The sequence below is a fragment of the Scyliorhinus canicula genome, chromosome 23, assembly GCF_902713615.1.
Source record: "Scyliorhinus canicula chromosome 23, sScyCan1.1, whole genome shotgun sequence".
Lineage (NCBI taxonomy): Eukaryota > Metazoa > Chordata > Chondrichthyes > Carcharhiniformes > Scyliorhinidae > Scyliorhinus > Scyliorhinus canicula.
In genome coordinates this window covers 6,107,247-6,130,772 of record NC_052168.1, presented here as the reverse complement: position 1 = coordinate 6,130,772, position 23,526 = coordinate 6,107,247, and the positions used below count along the sequence as shown (strand labels likewise).

The following is a 23,526-nucleotide window of genomic DNA, read 5'->3' as shown; positions in this document are numbered from 1 at the left end:
GCAAACTATTTCGCTGAGCAGGGGCCTAGGCGGTTACAGGCCGCGATCTGCCTCACGCTAAAACGTTTGAAGTGTGATCGGCCAAGAGGTGTATGGGGACATTTAGTTGTCATTGAACTCTAGCCCCTTGACCTCAGCAACTCAGGCCCGAGAAAGGACACAGTTCAGCAAAGCTCTCATCCTCTCACAGTCTTTGTGCACGAGAGCCCGGCCTTTATTTTATTTTTTTGTTCATTCCAGGGATGTGGGCTTCACCGGCTGGGCCAGCATCCATTATCTATCCCTAAATCCCAGAGAGGAGGCGGAGGCCGACTTTATTCCACAAGGCTGGGCTGTGAGGTGATTCATATTCTGAAAGTTGTGGGGCACCCGGTAGTCCAGCTACCCCCACAAGGAAGATCCCACGTCCGGTACCCAGGGCTGGGCCAAGCAGCCAGTACTGCAAACACACAACAAGGTCAGTCAGTAAGAGAGTCGATGTTTCAGCACCGAACGTGTCTCCATCTCAGGGGTTGACAGCCTAAGTGAGCGCCATCATTGACTTTGGGCTGAAGAGGGGCGGGGGAATGAAGATTGGCAAGTGTGGTCAGGCAGATCACTGTCCTACCAGGGGCTGGTTTAGCTCAGCTGATTTGTGAGGCAGAGGAAAGGCCTGCTACGCAGGTTCAATACCCCCTGTACCGGCTGAGGTTGCTTTTAGCAAAGGCCCCACCTTCTCAGCCATGCCTGAGATGTGGTGATCCTCAGGTTAAAACACCGCCAGTCAGCTCTCCCCCTCAAAGGGTCATCGAAGACTATGTTGACTTCTTTTTACTTTTATTTTTATTAAATTTAGAGTACCCAATTTTTAAAACTTTTATATATGTGAGTGTGTATGTGCGTGAATGTGAGTATAGGAACACGCGTCTGTACATATTTGTGTGTGTAAATCTGAATGTGTGAGTATGTGTCTGTATAAGTATGTGTGACTGTGTGTGTGTGTGTGTGTATTTGAGTCTGAGCGGGTATCTGGGGCGGCCGGCACAGTGGTTAGCACTGCTGCCTCAAGATGCCGAGGACCCCGGCCTCGGGTCACTGTCCGTGCGGAGTTTGCACATTCTCCCCTTGTCTGCCTGGGTCTCGCCCCCACAACCCAAAGATGTGCAGGGTCGGTGGATTGGCCACGCTAAATTGCTCTTTAATTGGAAAAATTTAAATCAAAATTTGTGTATGTCTGTATGAGTATTTGTCTGTATATACATATGTGTGTGCGTGTGCATGAGTATATGTCTGTGTAAGGGGCTGGTATAGCTGGCTTGTGATGCAGAACAATACCAGCAGCGCGGGTTCAATTCCTGTACCGGCCTGCCCGAACGGGCGCCCGAATACATGGAACATACAGTGCAGAAGAAGGCCATTCGGCCCATCGAGTCTGCACCGACCCACTTAAGCCCTTACTTCCACCCTATCCCCATAACCCGTCCTAACCTTTTTTGGTCACTAAGGGCAATTTACCAGGGCCAATCCACCTAACCTGCACGTCTTTGGAAGGAAACCGGAGCACCCGGAGGAAACCCACACAGACATGGGGAGAACGTGCAGACTCCGCACAGACAGTCACCCAGCGGGGAATCGAACCTGGGACCCTGGGGCTGTGAAGCCACAGTGTGAATCACTTGTGCTACCGTGTTGCCCTAAATGTGGCGACTAGGGGCTTTTCACAGTAACTTAATTGAAGCCTACTCGTGACAATAAACGATTTACTTTTTCATTTTCATTTCATTTCATTTCATGTCCTTTTGTGTGAAGCTTTTCTCATCCTCCTCTGCACATCGAGAGGATTTTGTTGTGCAAATCTTCCCAGAAAGTCCCAACCTTTTACAATGCAGGCAGTCTGCAGCCCATGTGGGACACGGTTTGGGACATGTTGGTGCCACAACACTGGTGATGGTTTGATGGCATCTTGGAACTTTCCTGTGGCGCCCTCTTTCCTGGAGTTTCTTTGACCTTCTTTTGTTCAATAGGTTGCTGAGGGTTATCTGAGCAAAGGTTGTTCTCCTCTCAGTATGGCCCTGTTTGGTTGATGGTCCTCTGTTTGTCTCACCAACTCCATACATAGCCTTCGCCAAGGTTAAGTCTTCTTTGGATGGCAGTAGGTCAGATAGGGTGCCATCAGTTATGCCAACGACATTGCGGTTTCGTAATAGTTTTTGTTCGTAACCATCAGCCGGTCGTTGATGCAGGTCATTGATAAAGGCATGTGGAGAGTATTCCAAAGTGCAGAGTTATCTAAAGAAAGATACACTGGCATTGAAGGCAATCCTGAAATCCTGGATATGGGGGGATTTTCTTATGAGAGGCGATGAGAGGGGCTGTTTAGCTCACAGGGCTAATTGCTGGCTTTGAAAGCAGACCAAGGCAAGCCAGCAGCACGGTTCGATTCCCGTAACAGCCTCCCCGAACAGGCGCTGGAATGTGGCGACTAGGGGCTTTTCACAGTAACTTCATTTGAAGCCTGCTCGTGACAATAAGCAATTTTCATTTCATTTCATGTAGGTTGGGCCTGTGCTCATTGGAGTTTAGAAGAGTGAGCGATGACCTATTGAGACGTATCGGATTCTCATGGGGTTTGACAGGGTCGATGCGGAAAGGTTGTTTCCCCTTGTTGGAGAATCTAGGACCAGAGGGCATCATCTCAGAGTAAGCGGTCACCCATTTAATCATAGGAGGCCATTTAGCCCATCGAATCTGTACCGACCCTCTGTAAAAGCACCCAGGCCTCCGCTCTTCTACCCTCTTAACACCACCTAACCGTTTGGTCACTAAGGGCAATTTATCATGGCCAATCCACCTAACCTGCACATCTTAGACTGTAGGAAGAAACCGGGGCACCCGGAGGAAACCCACGCAGACACGGGGAGAACGTGCAAACTCCACATAGACAGTCAACCGAGGTCGGAATGGAACCTGGGTCTCTGGCAGCAGTGCTAACCACTCTGCCGCCCGTTATTTAGACAAAGATGAGGAGGAATTTCTTCTCTCAGAGGGGAGTGAATCTGTGGAATTCTTTACCGCAGAGAGCTGTAGAGGTCGGGGTGTTAGGTATGTTCAAGGCTGAGACAGACAGATTTTTAATCAGTGGAAGGAATGAAGAGTTATGGGGATAAGGCAGGAAAGTGGAGTTGAGGATTATCGTATCAGATCAGTATGGCCCTGTTTGGTTGGTGGTCAGGATCTGATTGAATGGCAGAGCAGACTCGATGGGCCGAATGGCCTACTGCTGCTCCTTCGTTTTATGTTCTTAAGAACCGTATTTTTGAACTTGGCCTTTTCCAAAACCTTAAATTAAAATAATCATCAAATACGTTATGCCTTTTTCAAATTTGCCTTGTTTCATTAATGCCTTGTCTTAACGTACCATCATCTGCAATTGCTCCAATAGAGTACAGCAGAGTATTGACCTGGTCAGCTTCAGACTGACTGTCCCAATGGTGAAATCATTAAAAATCTTTTCCTCTTTAGTACCCAATTCTGTGTTTGATTTGGTCCATCCATATGCCCAAATATTTTGGATAATGTGAATTTGGAATCCATTGCTGCTTGAAGCTTGAAGGGATTTTGGCTGACCAGCCTTTCACTGATACCCACTACAATCACTGGCTGTTTCTGGTATTCATTTCTTAAAGTTGGCAGGGTTTTTAAAAGAATGAATTGTTGGGAATTACGACTAAGATCCGTTCACTGCTTGCCCCTTGAAGGGGAATCGTGTTTAAGTTGTTGATTCTTTTTCCCTGACTGATTAATTCTGGTCGATCAAATCAGGGCAGGACCTACTCAGTTAATGGTAGGGAGTTTGGGAGAGCTACAGAACAAAGAGATCTGGGGGGTACAGGTTCATAGCTCCTTGAAGGTGGAGTGGCAAGTGGACAGGGTGGTGAAGAAGGCATTCAGCATGCTGGGTTTTATTGGTCAGAATATTGAATACAGGAGTTGGGACGTCTTGTTGACGTTGTACAAGACATTAGTAAGACCACACATGGAATACTGTGTTCAGGTCTGGTCACCCTATTATAAGAAGGATATGAAATGAAATGAAAATCGCTTATTGTCACAAGTAGGTTTCAAATGAAGTTACTGTGAAAAGCCCCTAGTCGCCACATTCCGGCGCCTGTTCGGGGAGGCTGGTACGGGAATCGAACCGTGCGGCTGGCCTGCCTGGGTCTGCTTTCAAAACCAGCGATTTAGCCCTGTGCTAAACAGATATCGTTAAACTAGAAAGATGGCAAAAGAGTTTACGAGGATGCTACCAGGACTTGATGGTCTGAGTTATAAGGAGAGGCTGGATAGGCTGGGACTTTCTTCCCTGGAGCCTAGGAGGCTTAGGGGTGATCTTATCGAGGTCTATAAAATAATGAGGGGCATCGATGAGGTAGATAGTCGACATCTTTTCCCAAAGGTAGAGGATCTGGAATTAGAGGGCAGAGGTTAAAGGTGAGAGGGGAGAGATACAAAAGAGACCAGAGGGGAAATTTCTTCACACAGAGGGTGGTGAGCATCTGGAACGGGCTGCCAGAGGCAGTGGGAGAGGCGGGTACGATTTTGTCCTTTAAAGGACAGTTCCATGGGCAGGGTGGGTATAGAGGGATATGGGCTAAATGTGGGGAAGTGGGACTGGCTTAGTGATAGAAACTGGGCAGCATGGACCAGCTGGGCCGAAGGGCCTGTTTCCATGCTGTAAACATCTCTGACTCTATGACCGCTGCCTCATGGCCGCCACGTTGTAAAGGTGACGACCTCAGACTTGGATTGCGGGCCGGATCGAAACTCTAAAAATAGAGATTGCAGAATGCAGCCTGCTTCTTCTGCGGTTAAACTGGAGAACTTGACCCTTTTCCAAGGGTTGCTCACCCTACCTTGTTCTTCGCTAGTGATGGAACCATCAATTCACCAGACACGTGTTTCCGATATGAATCTAGGCTTTAATCGACTTACTTCAGAGCCAGCCTGTTACCCGTTGATGAACTCTTAGTGAACTCAGGCTGACTCGGACAAGGGTATTTATACAGCTGCACTAGGGGGAGGAGTCGTGGGCGGAGCCAAGGGTGGAGCCCAGTACAAGTTCCTGAGTACTCCCAGAGCTACTCCCCCGAGTGGTAGGATAGCGCTACTGCGCTTACTTAGACAGTGTGAATTAACATATATATCCACATATTACATTCGCCACAGCTAGGCTCTTTGATTCCGCTGCTGGGTCAGGATTTTTCACAGGCCACCACGTGCTGTGAAGCCGCCCTTACTGAACCGAACCATTGATTATTCTGCCCCTCGCTGCCTTCATATCTTCTTCTAGAGATCACAGAGTCCAGAGGCTTTCTGGAGAGCGGAATGTGGTCATTCAGTCCACCGAGTCAGCACCAGCCCTTCGAAAGAACAGCCCACCTAGGCCAACTCTCCCACCCTATCCCCCGAGCATTGGCCAATGCCCCTAACCTGAACATCTTTGAACAGCTGATCTTAAACTGTCTTGCCGAACTCTTCAGCTTTGGCCTTTTATTTTTCAGGTCAGAGTTGATTTTTTTTGGAGATATCAAGGCCCCTCACAGCTGCCACCATGTTGGATATGACAGGCTAAGGAATGATCACGGAGGCATAGGGCTGCCTGAACTATTACTGGTTTGTTCAATAAACAAAACAGCAAGAAGAGATACATGACTCAACTCAGTCGAAGGCAGGAGCATTTTCCCCCTAGGCTATTGTTCATGTGTCTCTTACATCATCGTGCGGACGGTTTCTCCAGTTTTTGTCACACATTAACATTTTCAACCCTGAACACTCGAACACTGCAGCCCGTTACGATGCATCTTGTGGGCGTTTCGGTTCAGGTGAGGCTGAGTTAGATTCTTGGCTAATGAGGGGGGGGGGGGTGGAGAGTGGAGGCAGAAAGAAAGTGGCGTTGAGGCCACAATAAGATCAGCCATGGTCTTCTCAGCCTGACGCCTACTTCTGCTTCCAATTTGTGGGTTTGTAGGTTGAATTAGATGGCTGGAGAATCAGGAACCGGAGGGCACATGGTTCAAGATAATTTGTTTAAAAAAACTGAGGAGATGAGAGGAAGTCTTTTTTGTTGTGCATGGTGACCTGGAAGGTGCTGCCTGGAATGCAGATTTAATAGCAACTTTGATAAGGGGATTGGATAAATAAATGGGTTGGCGAGTTGGGCAAATTGGATTGTTCCTTCGCAGAGCCAGCACCATCACGATAGGTCGAATGGCCTCGCCCTTCACTGTGTGCAGGGGGCTGGTTTAGCACACTGGGCTAAATCGCTGGCTTTGAAAGCAGACCAAGGCAGGCCAGCAGCACGGTTCGATTCCCGTACCAGCCTCCCCGAACAGGCGCCGGAATGTGGCGACTAGGGGCTTTTCACAGTAACTTCATTTGAAGCCTACTCGTGACAATAAGGGATTTTCATTTCATTTAATTGTGTGATTCCACCTCGCGCTCATCCCACCCAGCAAGTCCCCTCAGTAACAGCCGATTCCGTATCTGTGCAGAGGCAGAAATGGACTTGTTGCAGCCCTACCTGGGACTCATTGTCTTCTTCTACCTGCCGACGGTGATCTTCGACGAGGAGCTCATCTACAGCATCAGCTCGGTGATTTGGATCCTCTCCTGCGGCATTAGGCAAGTCTACACCATGACAACCAAAAAGGCCGAAATCCTCCAGCGGCAGACCCGCTTTGGCTCGACAGTCTGCAGGTTCAAAGGTGAAACCCTGACCACCTCCCTTGGCCTGGTTGTCCTCTCATTTATTCTTGTATCTTTACCTCCCCTGGAATTAGTTTTCTTGACATTGGCACTGGGCGCGTTGGCCTGGGTCATGCCTAGACGTCTCCAAGCGAGTCTTGGACACCCAACCTTCTGACTCAGGGGCAAGAATACTAACTAAACTGCAAGCTGCCATCTTCAGCTTGACTGTAAACCATAGAGTTATGGTGCCAAAAGCTGATCTGGTCTATGCACATGTTTATGTTCCCACCCTGTACAAATGGTGAAGAGTAACATTCAAAAGAGAGTTGGATGGATACTTGAAGGGAAACAAATTGGTGGGCTGTTGGGGAGTATGTGGGACTCATTTCAAAGAGGCATGGACACAATGGTCTCCCGTACTACATCACAGACTCGTGGAATTGTGACGGAACAGAAGGAGGCCATTCGGCCACTCACGTCTGCACCGCCTCTCCAAACGAGCAGTGCACCTAGAACATAGGACATAGAACATACAGTGCAGAAGGAGGCCATTCAACCCATCAAGTCTGCAGCGACCCACTTAAGCCCTCACTTCCACCCTATCCCCATAACCCAATAACTCCTCCTAACCTTTTTGGTCACGAAGGACAATTTATCATGGCCAATCCACCTAATCTGCACGTCTTTGGACTGTGGGAGGAAACCGGAGCACCCGGAGGAAACCCACGCAGACACGGGGAGAACGGGCAGACTCCGCACAGACCCAGCGTGGAATCGAACCTGGGACCCTGGCGCTGTGAAGCCACAGTGCCACCGTGCTGCCCAGAGCCACTCCCCCACATTATCTTGCACAGCCTTCCTTTGCCGATAATAATCCCATTCCCTCCTGAAAGCCTCAGTTGAGCCTGCTCCCACCATACCATGAGACAGCGCATTCCCGACTCTAACCACTCGCTGTGTGAAGAGAGTCCCCCCTCGTGTCCCCATTGGTTCTTTTGCCAATTACCTTAAATCTGTGTCCCTCTCATTCGTGACCCAACCACCAATGGGGACGGTTTCTCCCTATCAACTCTGTCCGGACTCTTCATGATTTTGACCACCTCGATCAAATCTATCATTAGAATAATTCTATGAACAAAGAGACTGTTACTGTGGGAAATATTTGTGGTACAATAAGTGATATATTTTACTTTCCACGTGTTTTCTAACAGATGTAAAGAGAAAATCCCAAAGGACCTTTAAGAGACTCATTGACTCTCCCACGCAAATACCTTACTTCCTGTGTATCCTCATCTACTGGGGACTCCTGCTGGTGGCCCCAGTGCTGCCCAAGGGTTTGTACATCCCCTGGGTCCTTCACTGCTCCCTGGATCAGTTAGTGGTGCTCTTCAGTTGGTGGAGATGCTACAGGAATTTCCACCATCGAGGTCTTCGCGACGTGGAAACTTTCCAACAGACAGAGAATAAATATCTGGTGGGTAACCGTTTCTTCGCTACCCGCTGTGGTGATATGCATCACTGTAGATACACAAGGGGTTAATGTAAGTACACGTAGTCTAGCTAGACACTAGAGGGAGCACCAGAGACATGACACACAGACACTTAACCAATAGGTCAGTAAGATAGGACACGACCAATGGGCATTCACGATACACACAGAGGTGACACTACCACAAGGGGCATTACACCAACCCCTATATAAAGGACACAGCACACATGATCTCCCTCTTTCCAGCGGAGACACTCAGTGAGTAGACACAGGGTTGATTGAACATCACACCCACCACGTGGATTGTAGCAGACTGTTTCGTCAGTCTGAGTAGCTATAGAAGGATTAACAGTAGAGTCGAATCCAAGTAGGAGAATTGTAAATAGTTTAATAAACGTGTTGAAGTTATCTCCACGTCTGAACCTTCCTTTGCCAGAGCGCACATCAAGGAAGCAGCTTATGCTACGCCAAGAGCATAACAAGACACCCACCCCTTCCTTTGTCGAACCTAGCGGGCAATCAGAGAAGGTATGGCCAAGAGGTGGGAGGGAGCCGGACACGGGACAGCAGAGATCGATAGAATTCAGGAGATAGTGGGCAGCTCAATAACCGCACATCCCGGGTGGGAGTTCCTGGAAAATGATCAGGAGGAGGAGCAATCCCAAACTGGCGACAAGAACACGTGGATGGAGGCAGAAGTAGACCATGCGGCCTGTCAGGCCTACTCCGCCATTCATGGCCAACCTGGGTTTCGCCTCCATTTTCCCTTGTCCCTTGCTGCTTATATATATCTCTCCAGCGCATTCTTGAGTCGACATTGGGCAAGATTTTCCAGTCACGCCCTAGTGTGTGGCGGGAAATTCCCGCCCAAAGTCAATGGACCTTTAGCTGGTCCGGCATATTATCGCTCCCGCCCGTGATGACTCCTACGGTGGAGCAGGGCCATAAAACAATGACTGAGAATCCTCCACGGTGGAGAATTTCAAATCTCTGACGTGAGAGGTCGCTCCCCTATCTGAGTCCTAAATGGCTGCCCCCTTATCCTGGGACTGCCCAGCCAGGTGAAAACACCCCCTCAGCATGTTTGTCCCACCTGCACGGTTCCTCTCTTCAATCCTCTTAAGCGCGGAGACGTCAAGCGAGCGGGTTGCACTAATTGCCTGCCTCAAATGTTGTGATCTGGGTGTTGAGGGTGGCGCTAACTCCCCTGACTTACTTCTCGCCTTCCCATCTTCAGTTGGTCGAGGACTTTGAGTGGAAACAGCAGCTCGAGGATGACTGCCTCAACATTAAGCAGATGACCGAGACGGAGATGATGGTAGGGAATAATGGGGCATCTGAACGCGAGTGCCTGCTCCTGTACCCCAATCCTGACCAACATTGAGTCACTGGCACGTGCGACGGCTCTCCAGGAAGGGAGCTGCTTTGCGGGCCAGTTTGTTTCTAATTACACATTCTTGAGGTAGGGGCACTGGGAGAATTTCTTGCCCATGTGAGGATACTGGACCAGGCCCCAGATATCAGACGACAACCCCAAACAATTATTTTTACTTTGCGAAAGTGTGAGGAAAGGGTAGTCCACCCCAGGAGTGATGACACTGACCAGTATGTATTTCCTTTGTTAAAACAAACTTTAATTTAAACACAGAACTAACCACATTAGCATCAAAGAAAATAGCTTTATAATTATCAGTTAAACAGTTCTGAAAAATCTGAACTTACTGTCTATACCTGGTGTTAACTCCAGTTCAGAAAATCGCAATACAGTTCAAATGCCACTTAGAAATAAAGTTTTTTTTAAATAAATTTAGAGTGCCCAATTATTCTTTTCCAATTTAGTGTGGCCAATCCACCTAACCTGCACATGAAATTGAAAATCACTTATTGACACGAGTAGGCTTCAATGAAGTTACTGTGAAAAGCCCCTAGTCGCTACATACCGGCGGTGCCTGTTCAAGGAGGCTGGTACGGGAATTGAACCGTGCTGCTGGCCTGCCTGGGTCTGCTTTCAAAGCCAGCCATTTAGCCCTGTGCTAAACAGCCCCTGTTTTTTGGGTTGTGGGGGTGAAACCCACACAGACACAGGGAGAATGTGAAAACTCCATACAGACAATGACCTGAGGCTGAACCCAGGTCCTCAGCGCCATAGCCAGCAATATGTGCAATCTGTGCCACCCAGATGATGTCTGCAAGCCTAGTTATTGTAAGGATTTTCTAAATTGTTGCAATGAACAGCTAAACAGCAAAGGGGGTACCTGGATTTGAACCAGAGACCTCTTGATCTGCAGTCAATTGCTCTACCACTGAGCCATACCCCCATTCTTACAAATGAAGTTAACAAACAGATTACTTGCTGAGCTTTATCGAGGCTTTTAGCGAGAGAGACCCTTTCAAGAGCGGATTCAGTCCACTTCTGCTCAACCTACCAGCATTTAGCAAAACGCCTGCTCAACTTAAACTCCTTTCGTCTTTTCAAAACTCGAATCCTATGGCAAACTGCAAAACTACAGACAGACCTGGCTTCTCCCATAATTTCATCATCTGTATCCTACAAAGATGTCACATGACCTACTTAACTAGGACTAAATACAACCCCTCATAGATTATCTAATCTCCAGGGACTCTCCAGCAATCCTAACAATATCCCATTAAACTTTTATCTGTAACCAAGTAAGTGGTTGGAATCAATTATCTCACCTCTTACAACTCCTTAATTACAGCTTTAGCAGACACACAATCTGGATACCTTAACTTTGGTTCATTAGTAATATTACTGCAACAAATATAAAATATAATATATAACAATTTTTACTTTCATCACACCCATCCCTACTTGCCACTTGAAGTGAACCCTCCTCATGAACCATTGCTGTGGTGAAAGTATTTGCACAGTGCCATTAGGTAGGGAGTGCCAGGATGGTGATCCAGTGACAAATTATTTTAACACTAGGTATTTGATGAGAGGAGGTTTTGTGGTGCAGTGGGTAGCATCCCTCCCTCTGAGCCAGAAGTTCTGGGTTCAAGTCCCACCCCAGGACATGATGGCCAAAGGAGCTGCGTTCATTTTTAAAAATGAATTTAGAGAACCCAATTTCTTTCCAATTAAGGGGAAATTCAGCGTGGCCAATCTACCTACCCTGCACATCTTTGGAATTTTGGGGCTGAGACCCATGCAGACGCCGGGAGAACATGCAAACTCCACATGGACAGTAGCCCGGGGCTGGGATCGAACCCGGGTCCTCGGCCGAAGATGCGTTGCACTCTGCTAAAATTTCCAAACAGGCCACTGGCAGACGGCAAGAACAGGAGAGATTCCTGGTCAGCTATGATGGAATGAAACAAAAACAGAGAACCCTGGACAATCTCAGCAGGCCTTACAGTATCTGTGGAGAGCAAATGGAGCTAAAGCTTCAAGGCTGGATGACTCTTTGTCAAAGCTTTGGAGTCGTCCACACTTGAAGCGTTAGCTCCGTCTCTCTCTCTCTCACCATGGGCGTTGCCAGACCTGCTGAGATTGTCCTGCATTTTCTATTTTTGTTTCAGATCCCAGCATCCGCAGTAATTCGCTTTTATCTTGCGATGGAATGAATGTTGGAGTCTCCACCATCATAGCCCACTGCTCCAGACTAAGACATGCCTGGGAAAAGTGCATCAGCTACAGCTACTCGAGATCTTTGGGCGGTCCAATTCTGGATCAGATTGATGCCAACAGCACGGCGTTCGATTCCTGCTCTCTCTGGGGGGATTCAAGACCTCCCTCCTCGAGGTTAGGCTACTATGTGTTAGACTTGCCTTTGTTCAGAGATGAAGAAGCAGATTTAATGAGAAGGAGCTGTGTGGGGCTGGCCGCGGTGAAGGACATGGTTATCAAGGCATTAACAGCACGTTTTGATTTATTTTCGTGGGGGTGAGATACTTCTGAAAGTAGCAATACACAGGGATGGGTGGCAACGGTATCCGGACTGAGGGACTTCAGTTATGTGGAGAGACGGGAGTTGTTCTCCTTTAAAAGTTAATGGTTAAAGGATATGAAGAGTTTTGGAAGAGGCGATAAGGTACCTTCTTATCCACAGGGTGTGGTTCAAATGTGAAATTTATTTCGTCAAGGAGTAGTAGAAAAAATAGCTTCTATCAACAAGCTATAAAAGTACACGAGGGAGAAAGGAAAAGCAGGCAATGCCAATAGGATTAAATGAAGAGAGGTTGGAGGAGACTCAAGGGGTGTGTTTTTTAGCACTTACACTGACCGTTCCTTCCTTGGCTTGCCACCTCGCAATGACGGAGAGGCTTGAAAGTTCCGTTGATCCCGGGAGCGATGATTGGGAAGTCTTAAACTCCTGGCGAGTCACCCATGGCGGTAAGGTCGGAGGGGAGGAACCAGACAAAGCACGATTCAAAACAAGTCCTCAATGGCGGATCAGGCGGAAGATTAGGATTTGTCTATTGTCACGTGTACCGAGGTACAGTGAAAAGTATTTTTCTGTGAACAGCTCAAACATATCATTTAGTAGATGAAAATAAAAGAAAATACATAATAGGGCAACACAAGGTATACAATGTAAATACCTAGACACCGGCATCGGGTGAAGCATACAGGAGTGTAGTATTAATCAAGTCAGTCCATCAGAAGGTTGTTTAGGAGTCTGGTAACAGAGGAGAAGAAGCTGTTTTTGAATCCGTTCTCAGACTTTTGTATCTCCTGCCCGATGGAAGAAGTTGGAAGAGTGAGTAAGTCGGGTGGGAGGGATCTTTGATTATGCTGCCCGCTCTCCCCAGGCAGCGGGAGGTGTAGATGGAGTCACTGGACGGGAGGCAGGTTAGTGTGATGGACTGGGCGGTGTTCACGACTCTCTGAAGTTTCTTACGGTCTTGGGCCGAGCAGTTGCCATACCAGGCTGTGATGCAGCCAGATAGTCGTGTGGTATCAAAGGCTGCGATGTCAGCAGAAGGGAGATTCCCAATTGTTGAGGTTCCCTTGCAACTGGAACTGGACCCACCTTCTGTCAAGGGCCATGTGTCTGCTGATGTGCAACGGCATCCACATGTTAACAGATGTCCCGTGCCAGGCGGCTACCTAGAGGGATCCTGCGCCCCTCCCTCCCCCCCCCCCCCCCCCCCCCCCCCCCCCACACACACACACACAGCCAACCCTGCGGCGATCAGCAAGATAGGACCTTGAGATCTGGAAGACCCCAGCTTCGGATCAGCATGTAGGCGTTGGAGTCTGATTCAGTCACTTTGGGTTAGGAACAGGAGAGAGTTTCGGCCGCTTTCTTCAAGACTGAGCAACCGTCTTCATTCTGTTCACCCTGCTTGGGGAAGAGGCTAGAATAGGTTCCCTTAAAAATAGTCTGCTCTGTCTCCTGCCTGGCTGGAATACCCCATCCAGCAGGCTCGTCTATCTGTGGTCAGAAAATCAAAGTTACACTCCATTTTGGAACCTGGAATGTACCAACCAGCCCTCGTGAATAATGGGCTAACCCAAGAACTAATGGTGGCCCGAGAAAGCTAAGGAGCTGTAACGCGTCACCGACGAGCGCGCGGAGTAAGGATGGAACACGTTTGAGAGAAAGAGAAACCATCAGCCTTCGATGGAGAGAACACTTCAAAGAATTTTTAAATCGTGATGCAACCATCGATGAGGACGTATTTGAGGAAATCCCCATCAAAGATGATCTTGGACCCCGGCCCAGCGTGGATGAAGCCAAAGCCGTCATTGAACACATGAAGAATGGAGAAGCCCACAGGAGTGGACGGGAACCCAGTGGAGATTTATAAACCCGGAGGAGAAAAGATCGCCCGTCATCTCCATCAGCTGTTCCTGAAAACCTGGGACAGAAACGGAATCCCTGCTGACATCAGGGAAGCTGTCATCACCATCGCCAGTAGACTGCGAGAACCACCGAGGAATATCCCTACTCTCCATTGGCAGGAAGATTATCAGCCGAATCCTCGTCAACTGCCTCCTCCCAACCGCTGAAGAAGTCCTTCAAAAAGGCAGCAAGGCTTCCGACCGAACTGAGGAACGATGGACGTGATTTTCACTGCTTGACAACTTCAAGAGGAATGCCAGGAGAAGTATCTACATGGCTGTCATCGACCTGACCGAGGCTTTTGACTCAATCAATTGGAAAATGCCGCGGAAGACCCTGTCAAAGGCCGGCTGTCCAGAGAGATTCATCAGCATCCTCCGACTCCTCCATGACAAGATGCCGTCGACAGTCCCCACCGACGGGAATGAGACAAAATCCTTTCAGGTTAAGAGTGGAGTCAAGCAAGGATGTGTCCCCCCCCTTCCCCATCTTCATCGTCACCATCCTTCACCTTGTCAAGAACAAGCTTCCCAGTAGAGTAGACATCGTATACAGGATGGCAGGATGGACGGACATCTTTTCAACCTTAACCGGTTGAAATCCAAGAAGAAAACGACACTGACATCACTTCAGTTTGCGGATGACATCGCCATCTTCACTTTCTATGAAGAGAATGTCCATGCTTGATACCTTCGTGGAAGCATACTGAAGAATCAGTCTCAGCCACAATGTCAAGAAGACTCGAGTCCTTTAACAACCCACCCCAGGGCAAAATCTGGTCTCTCCCTCCATCAAGACCAACGGAGAAAGTCTCCCAAATGTGGAACAGTTTCACCACCCTGGAAAGACCATGATTTCCCAAACCAACTCTGCCGGGCCAGCCATGTGCTTAGGATGCCAGAGTCCCGGCTGCCAAAGAAAATCTTCTTCACCAAGGTCAAGGAAGGTTCCCAAACAAGAGGAGGACAAAGGAAGAGCTTCCAAGGCACGCTGAAGGCTTACCTCAAGAAATGCAACATAGACGTCAATGTCTGGGAGACCCTTGCTCAGAAGAGACCTACTTGGAGGAACCTTCTATTTGAAGGGCCGCAATTCTTTGTGTACACCCAACAGCAAGAGGAGGTGTGGGAAAGAATCCTGAGAAAGGAATACCAGTGATCTCGAGTACAATGTCCAATTCCAGTTCCCGGAAACACCTGCCTAGCGCGTGGTCAGAAATGTGGCTCTATGAATGGTCTCAACAGCCACGCAAGGACCCACAGAACCCATGACCAGTGACCGAGTTTCTTAGGTGGACAATCATATTCGTTAGCGAGCAATCACCGAAGAGAAGATACATTGACCCATTATTGTGGGAGTTTACTGTGTATTTCCTACATTTCAACAGTGGCATTTCAGGTGCTTCATGACATTCTCAGGTCACAAAAGGCTCTCGTCCATGTCTTTGTTCCTTTCACGTTTGACGATTCCAATGCCCTGCCTGGTCAGATCTTCCACCGTCCCTGAATCCTAGCTCATCCAAAACTGCTTTTCTTTCAACCCATTGAATGTGGGCACTCTGCGTCTGGGCCAGCATTTGTTACCCATTCCTAATTGCCCTTGAACTGAGTGGCTTGCTGGGCCATTTCAGAGAGCATAGAAGAGTCAACTACTTTGCTGTGGGTCTGTAGTCACTTGGAGGCCAGGCCCTATAAAGGCGGCAGATCTCCTTTCCTAAAGAATATCAGTGCACCAGATGGGTTTTACGATCATTGTCAATGTTTTCATGGTCATTATCAGACTTTCAATGGCAGATTTTTTTATTATTGAATTCAAATCTCACCGTCTGCTTCACGTGGACAATACCACTCTGTCACCGCCTCGTCTGACTCACGCTAAGTTCCTTTTGGCCATCATTCCTGTGCTCACTATCTAATACCATCTCCTGGTCCAGCCCTCCAGGGCCTCACCACTCCCTATCTCCTTCATACCCACCATCCTCCGACATAGCTGCGCTGGCTTAATTCTTCCCGATTGTAATCATCATCACCTTTATCATTGTCACAAGTAGGCTTACATTAACACTGCGATGAAGTTACTGTGAAAATCCCCTAGTCGCCACATTCCGGCGCCTGTTCAGGTACACGGAGGGAGAATTCAGAATGTCCAATTCACCCAACAAGCACGTCTTTCGGGACTTGTGGGAGGAAACCGGAGCACCCGGAGGAAACGCTCGCAAACTCGGGGAGAATGTGCAGACTCCACATAGACAATAACCCGGCGGGGAATCGAACCTGGGACCCTGGCTTTGTGAAGCAACAGTGCTAACCACTGTGTTACCGTGCCCCCCCCCCCCCCCCCCCCCCCCCATAGCCATTCCTTCAGATACCTGGGCCCTAAGGTCTGGTATTCCCTCCTTAAGCCTCCATACCTCACCTTTGTCTCAGAAAGGCTCGACTTAAAATTGACCTCCGTCACCAAGCACCCGGTCGTAAAGTTTACTCACGTGACTCAGTGTCACGTTCTGTTTTGGTAATCACTCCTTGTGGAGGGTTTGACAACGCTCAAGGTGCTCTCTAAATGTAAGTTGCTGTTGTACAGAAATGCCAATTTTCCCTTCGCCTGATCTGGTTGCTTCCCTCTTCTGTTTGCCTTGTTTCGGGCGACAGCTGTACAGCATCGAGTCTCCTCACGTCCTGCACAGCTACACGGGAATCGAGGAAGGCGCAGAGCGCTTAATCAGAGTCCGCAAGGCAGTTATCCTCCAGGAGCTGAGGGAGAAACTAGCCAATCAGATGGCCAAGATCCAGGCAAGTACCTACTGAGTCTATGCAAACAGCTGAAGCCTGGGGTTGGGGGGGGGGGGTCAGGGGAAGCGGGGGGGGGGGTCAGGGGAAAGCGGGGGGTGGGGTTCCTCACTTTGTAGGAACAGAAGATGGCCATTCAGCTCCTGAGCCTGTTCTGTCGTTCAAATAGATCTGGAGTGATCGTGGGCTGGATTCACCGTTTTTGAGTCTTTGAGTGTGGAGTTTTTGAGTGTGGAGGATCTGTGGTGTTTTAAAACCCGCCGCTGACCCCTCTCCAATCCTGCGAGGGGCTAGCAGCCGCGCCGGCTAAACCCCCCCCGGCTTCCTCACTAAAAACGGCTGGAGAATTGCCGGGTCCGTGGTCGCGCATGCGCACGGCGACGACCTGCAGCGATCGCGCCGTAAAACATGGCGGCAGCCATGCGCGGAACAGATCTGCCAGATTGTGCCCCCCCTGGCCACTCCCAACTAGTCCCCCCCCCCCCAGCCAGGAGTACGGCTCCCACACGACTATGGCGGTGCTGGACACGGTCCGCAGCCGCCACGCCAGGTTCCCGACCGCGGAGACCACGCACACGTCAACCGCGCAGTCAGGAATTCGGCCCATCAGGGGCCGAGCATTGGGGGCAGTCCTTAGGTGACACGCCAACACCATTTTGGAGGTGGCGGACAATACAAAACCTGCATCAAACAGGCGCCGCACCCCCCCCCCCCCCCCCCCAATTATGGCATCAGATGGGATTCTCTGCCCAATCACGTCAGGGAACAGTGAATCCCGCCTCATATTTGTTAAAGGCCCATTATTGCCCCTCTCTAATTGGCCGGGGGCATTGGATCTGGAGTCACTTGTCGTATCAGACAGAGTAGGATTTCCTCACCTAAAGGACATCAGATGGGTTTTTAACGACAATCGAATAATCGAATTGAAGTCCAGATGTTCATTAAATTCAAATTTCCCCTGCTGCCGTGGTGGGATTTGAACCAGGGTGTGTCCCTGTCAGCCTCTGGATTACTAGTCCAGTGACAATCCCACTGCGCCACCAGCTCCCTGCACAAATACTGTGCCAGAATCGACACAGGAGAACTCACCTGCGCATCTTCAAATTCCACATCTGGGCAAAGAATTATTTTCAAAAACGAAAATGCCCCCCCCCCCCCAACCCACCACCACCCCCCACCCCTCGCCGGCCTACATGTACATGCCCACTCTTCATAGGCATCTGAACATTCTTGTGCTTTTCAGTAGAATAAATTGCCGTGCACCTTGTGATTTACGCCACTGTCTGTTTCTCTCCTCCAGGGACTGACGAAGCAATGCGCACAGGTTGTTGGTCAGAATCAACCTCCACCGTTCAAACCTTAACAGATACTGAAACCTTCAATAAAGTATTGGATTATGTCTCGGACTGCTTGTAATTGCCTGCATCCACCTTCCCACCCCATCCTTCTCCCTCCCCCTCCCCTACATCTCCCACACCCTGGAGAGGGGATTTGAAAAGGGTGGAGCCCTTTTTAAAAAAAAACCGAGGTGTTTATGCTGGGGGCTGGGTGCCATGGTAGTTCGGCGAGCGACAATGGACGAGTGATGGGCAGAACTGGGCAGGTAAAGGGCAGCACGGTGGCCTAGTGGTTAGCACAACCGCCTCACGGCGCTGAGGTCCCAGGTTCGATCCCGGCTCTGGGTCACTGTCCGTGTGGAGTTTGCACATTTTCCCCGTGTCTGCGTGGGTTTCGCCCCCACAACCCAAAAATGTGCAGAGTAGGATTGGCCACGTTAAATTGCCCCTTAATTGGAAAAAATAATTGGGTAATCTAAATTTATAAAATTTAAAAAAAAAGAAAAAAAAAAAGAACTGGGCAGGTAGGCACCGGGGACCCTGTCGGTGAGTGTTGGTATGGACGAGGAAGGGAAGGAGAAGGGGGATGGGTTGGGGAGGGTGGGGGGGTTTGCAGGCCATGGCCTGAGGTTCAGTCCCAGCAGGGGGCCACAGATAAGAGGCCTTCAATAGAACATGAAGAGAAAAGTGAAGCAGAAGTCTGAACCTTTGCAAGAAAACAACAATGGAGTACAAAACTGGGGCTGGATTATACAGCTGCAAATTGGGCCGCCCATACCCTCTCCCCCGTCCGCCTCTCGCTCCCCTCCCTCCTTCCACCCAGCCCCCCCCCCCCATCTCCACCCTCTTCCCCCACATCTCCTTACCACCCTCCCTTCCACCTCTCCTATCTCCCACCCCCTTCCGCCAACCCCTCCCCTGCCCCCCTCACCAATGCTACAGTACTGCAGAGATTAGACCTATGGAGGATGAATTGAACAGCTGGGTCTCTTTCCTCTAGTGAATCGGGGGGGGGGGGGGGGGGGGGGGGGTCAGCAGAAATGCAAGGTTGAGGTTACAATCAGCTCAGCCTTGATCTCATTGAAGGGCGCAGCAGGCTCGGAGGGCCGAGTGGCCTCCTGCTGCTCCTGATCCGTAGGCTTTGCTTGAACACTGGGTGACCAGACAGGAGGTGCTCCAAACTATTAGAGAATCATGAGTAAATCCAGCAGGGAACCTTCGTCTGTAAGGGAGAGGTGAGAATGAGGAACTCACAGATACCCGGGGGGCAGTCGAGATAAATGGCATTGAAGGTGAAGGAAGATAAGCACAAGCGGGAAACACATGGTGCCTCCTGTGGGTCAATTTAGAAGAGAGGTCATAGTTTTAGGATAGGGGGTAGCAGGTTTGAAGCAGAGATGAGGAGAAATTACTCCTCTCAAAGGGCCGTGAATCTGTGGCAGTCGCTGCCCCAGAGTGGGGTGGCTGCCGGGTCATTGAGCCAATTTCAGGAGGAGGTGGACAGATTTTAGATGAGTAATGGATTGAAGGGTTATGGAGAATGGGCAGGAAAGTGGCGTTGAGGCCGAGAGGAGAGCGACCATGATTTCATTGAACGGCGGTTGGGGGGGGGGGGCTCATGCTGCCCACTCCTAATTATTATGAAAAAATTCTTAACAGAAGGGTAAGTTAGAGGGATGAGATGAAGGGGGATGGGAGGAGACAGCTGTGGAGCATAAACACCAGCATGGACCAGCTCACAATAATCATCTGTATTATTGTCACAACTAGGCTGACATTAGCACTGTAATGAAGTCCTGTGAAAAGCCCCTAGTCTCCACACTCCGCCGCCTGTTCGGGAACACGGAGATGGAATTCAGAATGTCCAATCCACCTAACAAGCTTTCGGGGCTTGTGGGAGGAAACCGGAGCACCCGGTGGAAACCCACGCAGACATGGGGAGAACCCCGGTCCCTGGCGCTGTGAAGCAACAGTGCTAACCACTGTGCCGCCCCGAGCTAGGCCACTTGCCCTATTTTTTTTTTAGAACAGTACAGCACAGAACAGGCCCTTCGGCCCTCAATGTTGTGCCAAGCAATGATCACCCTACTCAAACCCACGTATCCACCCTATATCCGTAACCCAACCTTACTTTTTTTTTAGGACACTACGGGCAATTTAGCATGGCCAATCCACCTAACCCACACATCTTTGGACTGTGGGAGGAAACCGGAGCACCCGGAGGAAACCCACGCACACACGGGGAGGACGTGCAGACTCCGCACAGACAGTGACCCAGCCGGGAATCGAACCTGGGACCCTGGAGCTGTGAAGCATTTATGCTAACCACCATGCTACCGTGCTGGGTAGCATATTGTTCTTTAAATACTTTGTGATTTAAGCAGGTTTGTTTTCCTAGGGTCACATTATTTTTATTTGCTAAAATACGGTCTGAAAAAGGGCAGCACGGTGGCGCAGTGGGTTAGCCCTGCTGCCTCACGGCGCCGAGGTCCCAGGTTCGATCCCGGCTCTGGGTCACTGTCCGTGTGGAGTTTGCACATTCTCCCCGTGTTTGCGTGGGTTTCGCCCCCACAACCCAAAGATGTGCAGGTAGGTGGATTGACCACACTAAATTGCCCCCTTAATTGGAAAAAATGAATTGGGTACTCTAAATTTATTAAAAAAAAAAAAAATACGGTCTGAATTATGACTCGCGTTAATCGTTCCCTTCTTAGTGACAGGGTTGGATGGGCATAATAAAATATATGCAGGGTGGAGGCTGGCTGGTATGCTAAATGCAACACACTCCTGACAGTGGGTTATTTGCTTTACAAATGAGCCAGATGCCATACGACTACATTAATCAACGTTGCACAATACTTTGTAAGGTTGCCAACTCTGGCTGGATGTATTCCAGGATGACTCTTGCCATGGTCTCCTGACATGCCCACACAGGTGGCGCACTGCCTCCCCACACACACTGGTAGGCAATCACTCTTTGGGCAGAATTTCCGCAGCCCCGTGCCAATGAGGAACAGCAAATTTAAGATAGCAGACAGGACTGGGCGTGCCAGCCGTGGCTCAGGATAGGCTTCGAACTGTGCAGAACAGCAGGCCGATCTTTCCAGTCCCGTCCTCCAGGGTTGTGCAGACAGATGGGAAGGTGGTGGTATAGTAACAAAATTAGTAATAATCATTATTATTGTCACAAGTAGGCTTACATTAACACTGCAATGAAGTTACTGCGAAACGCCCCTAGTCGCCACATTCCGGCGCCTGTTCGGGTACACAGAGGGAGAATTCAGAATGTCCAAATTACCCAACAGCACGTCGTTCAGGACCTGTGGGAGGAAACCGGAGCGCCCGGAGGAAACCCACGCAGACACGGGGAGAACATGCAGACTCCGCACAGACAATCCGGGAATCGATCCCGGGTCCCTGGTGCTGTGAAGTCACTGTGCTAACCACTGTGCTGCTGTGCTGCCCTAGTGATATTGTTGCTCGGCTAATATTCTACAGATCCAGGGGACCCAGGTTCAAATGCTCTGGGGACCCAGGTTCAAATCCCGCCAAGGCAGATGGTGAATTCAATAGAAATCTGGGTTTAAAAGATGTCCGATGGAAGATTGAAACCTGGGATTTTTCCACTCAGGTTAATGATGTGTTGGGCAGGTTGGGTCGACGTGGACTGCACTTGATGCAGTGTAGCGAGAGACAGACCTCTAACACTGGATAAGATCCAACACGATTTTATTTAACGTACTAACTAATATACATGTTCAACTGTGGGTTGACACTATACTGAATTGACTGGAGACCTAATGCTAGCCTGACCAGACTTACTAGCTACCGCATGGTGTTTGCACTGGCTAGCTCATGGACTCTGACTGTCTCAGAGGCTGGATCCCGAGAGAGCGGGAAAACTGGTGCCCTCTGGCTTTATAGTGGTCGTGTCCTGTCTGGTGATTGGCTGCTGTGTTCTGTGTGCTTACTGGTCATCCTGTGTGTCAATCACTGCCTTTCTGTACTCCATTATATACATAGGTGTATATTATGACAGTCAACTTCCGGATCAGTAACTGATATGTCCACGTGCACCCTGGAGATCAAGTCAGCCACCTGAGCATAACCAACAATGTGTTCTCCGGGGACCAGTCCTCACACCAGCTCTCTTCAACATCTAGACCAGTGACATCCCTCCCACACGATCACGGCTCTTTTGATAAGCTGACACCTTGGCCTTGGCTTTCCAGGCTAAAGGATGTCAGGGCGTTGAAAGCACCCTTTGCTCCTTGGAGGTCTTCTTCAGAACATGGAGACAAAAGCAGTGTATTGCTGGAAATCTGAAATTAAGAACAGAAAAATTCTGGATGGACTCAGCAGGTCAGGCAACATCTATGGAGAAAGCAACAGGGTTAGCATTTCAGGTCCACGTCCCTTCACCAGGAGCACTCGCGTTCTGATGCAAGGTCATCGGCCTGAAAGGTTAACTCCTGTTTTTCTCTCTCCACACAATCTGCCAGATCTGCGGAGTATTTCCAGGACTTTTTGTTTTCTTTTCAGAGAATGGAGGCTTTGACTAAACGTCGCCAAGGCTGTCATTTCAGCCAATGGGGTTGGGGGCTGGGGGGGGGGGGGGGGGGGGGGGGGGGGGAGGAGAGAGGTGTGGGGACATTAGTACGGAAGTGGAACATTGCTGAGAAAAGAGACATGTTGTTGAAGCTTTTCACCTTGCACTCATCAGGACCAACTCACGAGTACCAATTTTCAAGTGATCGCAGCACGTTTTGCTGATTGGCTGACAAGTCTGATTGGCCAAGGCATTGCCGTGGAGAAAGCACTGGGGATCTGTAGGCTCACCAGGCTCCAGGTAATTCAAAAAAGGTGCAATATTTGATCATATTCCTTTTGTTTGCGGAGAACAGATGTATGAATGCACGCCACTTCTAGCAAGCGTAAATGAGCCACGTTACTAGCTTAACTGATTTTCTTAAATTGGTTGTCGCGCACTCAGAATTGTTCAACAGGTTCTGTCAAATTACAGAACCACATCTAACAGAAAGCGTTTTGCTTTGGGTTTTGTAAGCTTTTTAGATTTCTATTCTATATGTCTCTCTTTTATTTATTCTTTCAAGGGATATGGGTATTGCTGGTAGGGCCAGCATTTACTAACTATCTCTAATTGCTATTGAGCTGATCGTCCTGCGAGGCCATTTCAGAGGGCAGTTAAAGGTCAATCAAAGGGCGGCACGGTGGCTCAGTAGTTAGCACTGCTGCCTCACGGCGCCGAGGACCCGGATTTGATCCCGGCCCTGGGTCACTGTCTGTGTGGAGTTTGCATGTTCTCCCCTGTGCCGTGCCCCCCCCCACCCCCGGGATGTAGATTATCAGGCCCT

The 23,526-nt window shown here is 49.4% G+C and overlaps 1 protein-coding gene and 1 non-coding gene across 3 annotated transcripts; one reads left to right on the top strand and one right to left on the bottom strand.

Moving 5' to 3' along the window:
* On the top strand, nucleotides 1–18,192 carry LOC119956579. Of its 2 annotated transcripts, none has more exons than XM_038783898.1 (6): nucleotides 1–457; nucleotides 6,531–6,743; nucleotides 7,938–8,200; nucleotides 9,453–9,533; nucleotides 16,677–16,817; nucleotides 18,115–18,192. In XM_038783898.1, exons 2-6 carry the CDS (start codon nucleotides 6,539–6,541, stop codon nucleotides 18,175–18,177), a joined length of 753 nt encoding a protein of 250 aa, XP_038639826.1. In that variant the 5' UTR covers nucleotides 1–457; nucleotides 6,531–6,538; the 3' UTR covers nucleotides 18,178–18,192. The 2 variants fall into 2 exon arrangements, with proteins under 2 accessions (XP_038639826.1, XP_038639827.1); XM_038783899.1 differs by lacking the exon at nucleotides 1–457 and adding an exon at nucleotides 5,577–5,652.
* trnac-gca lies at nucleotides 10,462–10,533 on the bottom strand. Its single transcript has one exon. It is a non-coding gene; the product is annotated as a tRNA-Cys (tRNA).
* Nucleotides 18,193–23,526: the final 5,334 nt, after the last annotated feature.

Bases quoted from the DNA above. Each gene is read 5' to 3' on its own strand.
- LOC119956579 (XM_038783898.1), top strand. From the start codon at position 6,539: ATGGACTTGTTGCAGCCCTACCTGGGACTCATTGTCTTCTTCTACCTG. The intron at 6,744-7,937 runs GTGAAACCCTGA...GTTTTCTAACAG, and splicing joins GACAGTCTGCAGGTTCAAAG to ATGTAAAGAGAAAATCCCAA. The intron at 16,818-18,114 runs GCAAGTACCTAC...TCTCTCCTCCAG, and splicing joins ATCAGATGGCCAAGATCCAG to GGACTGACGAAGCAATGCGC.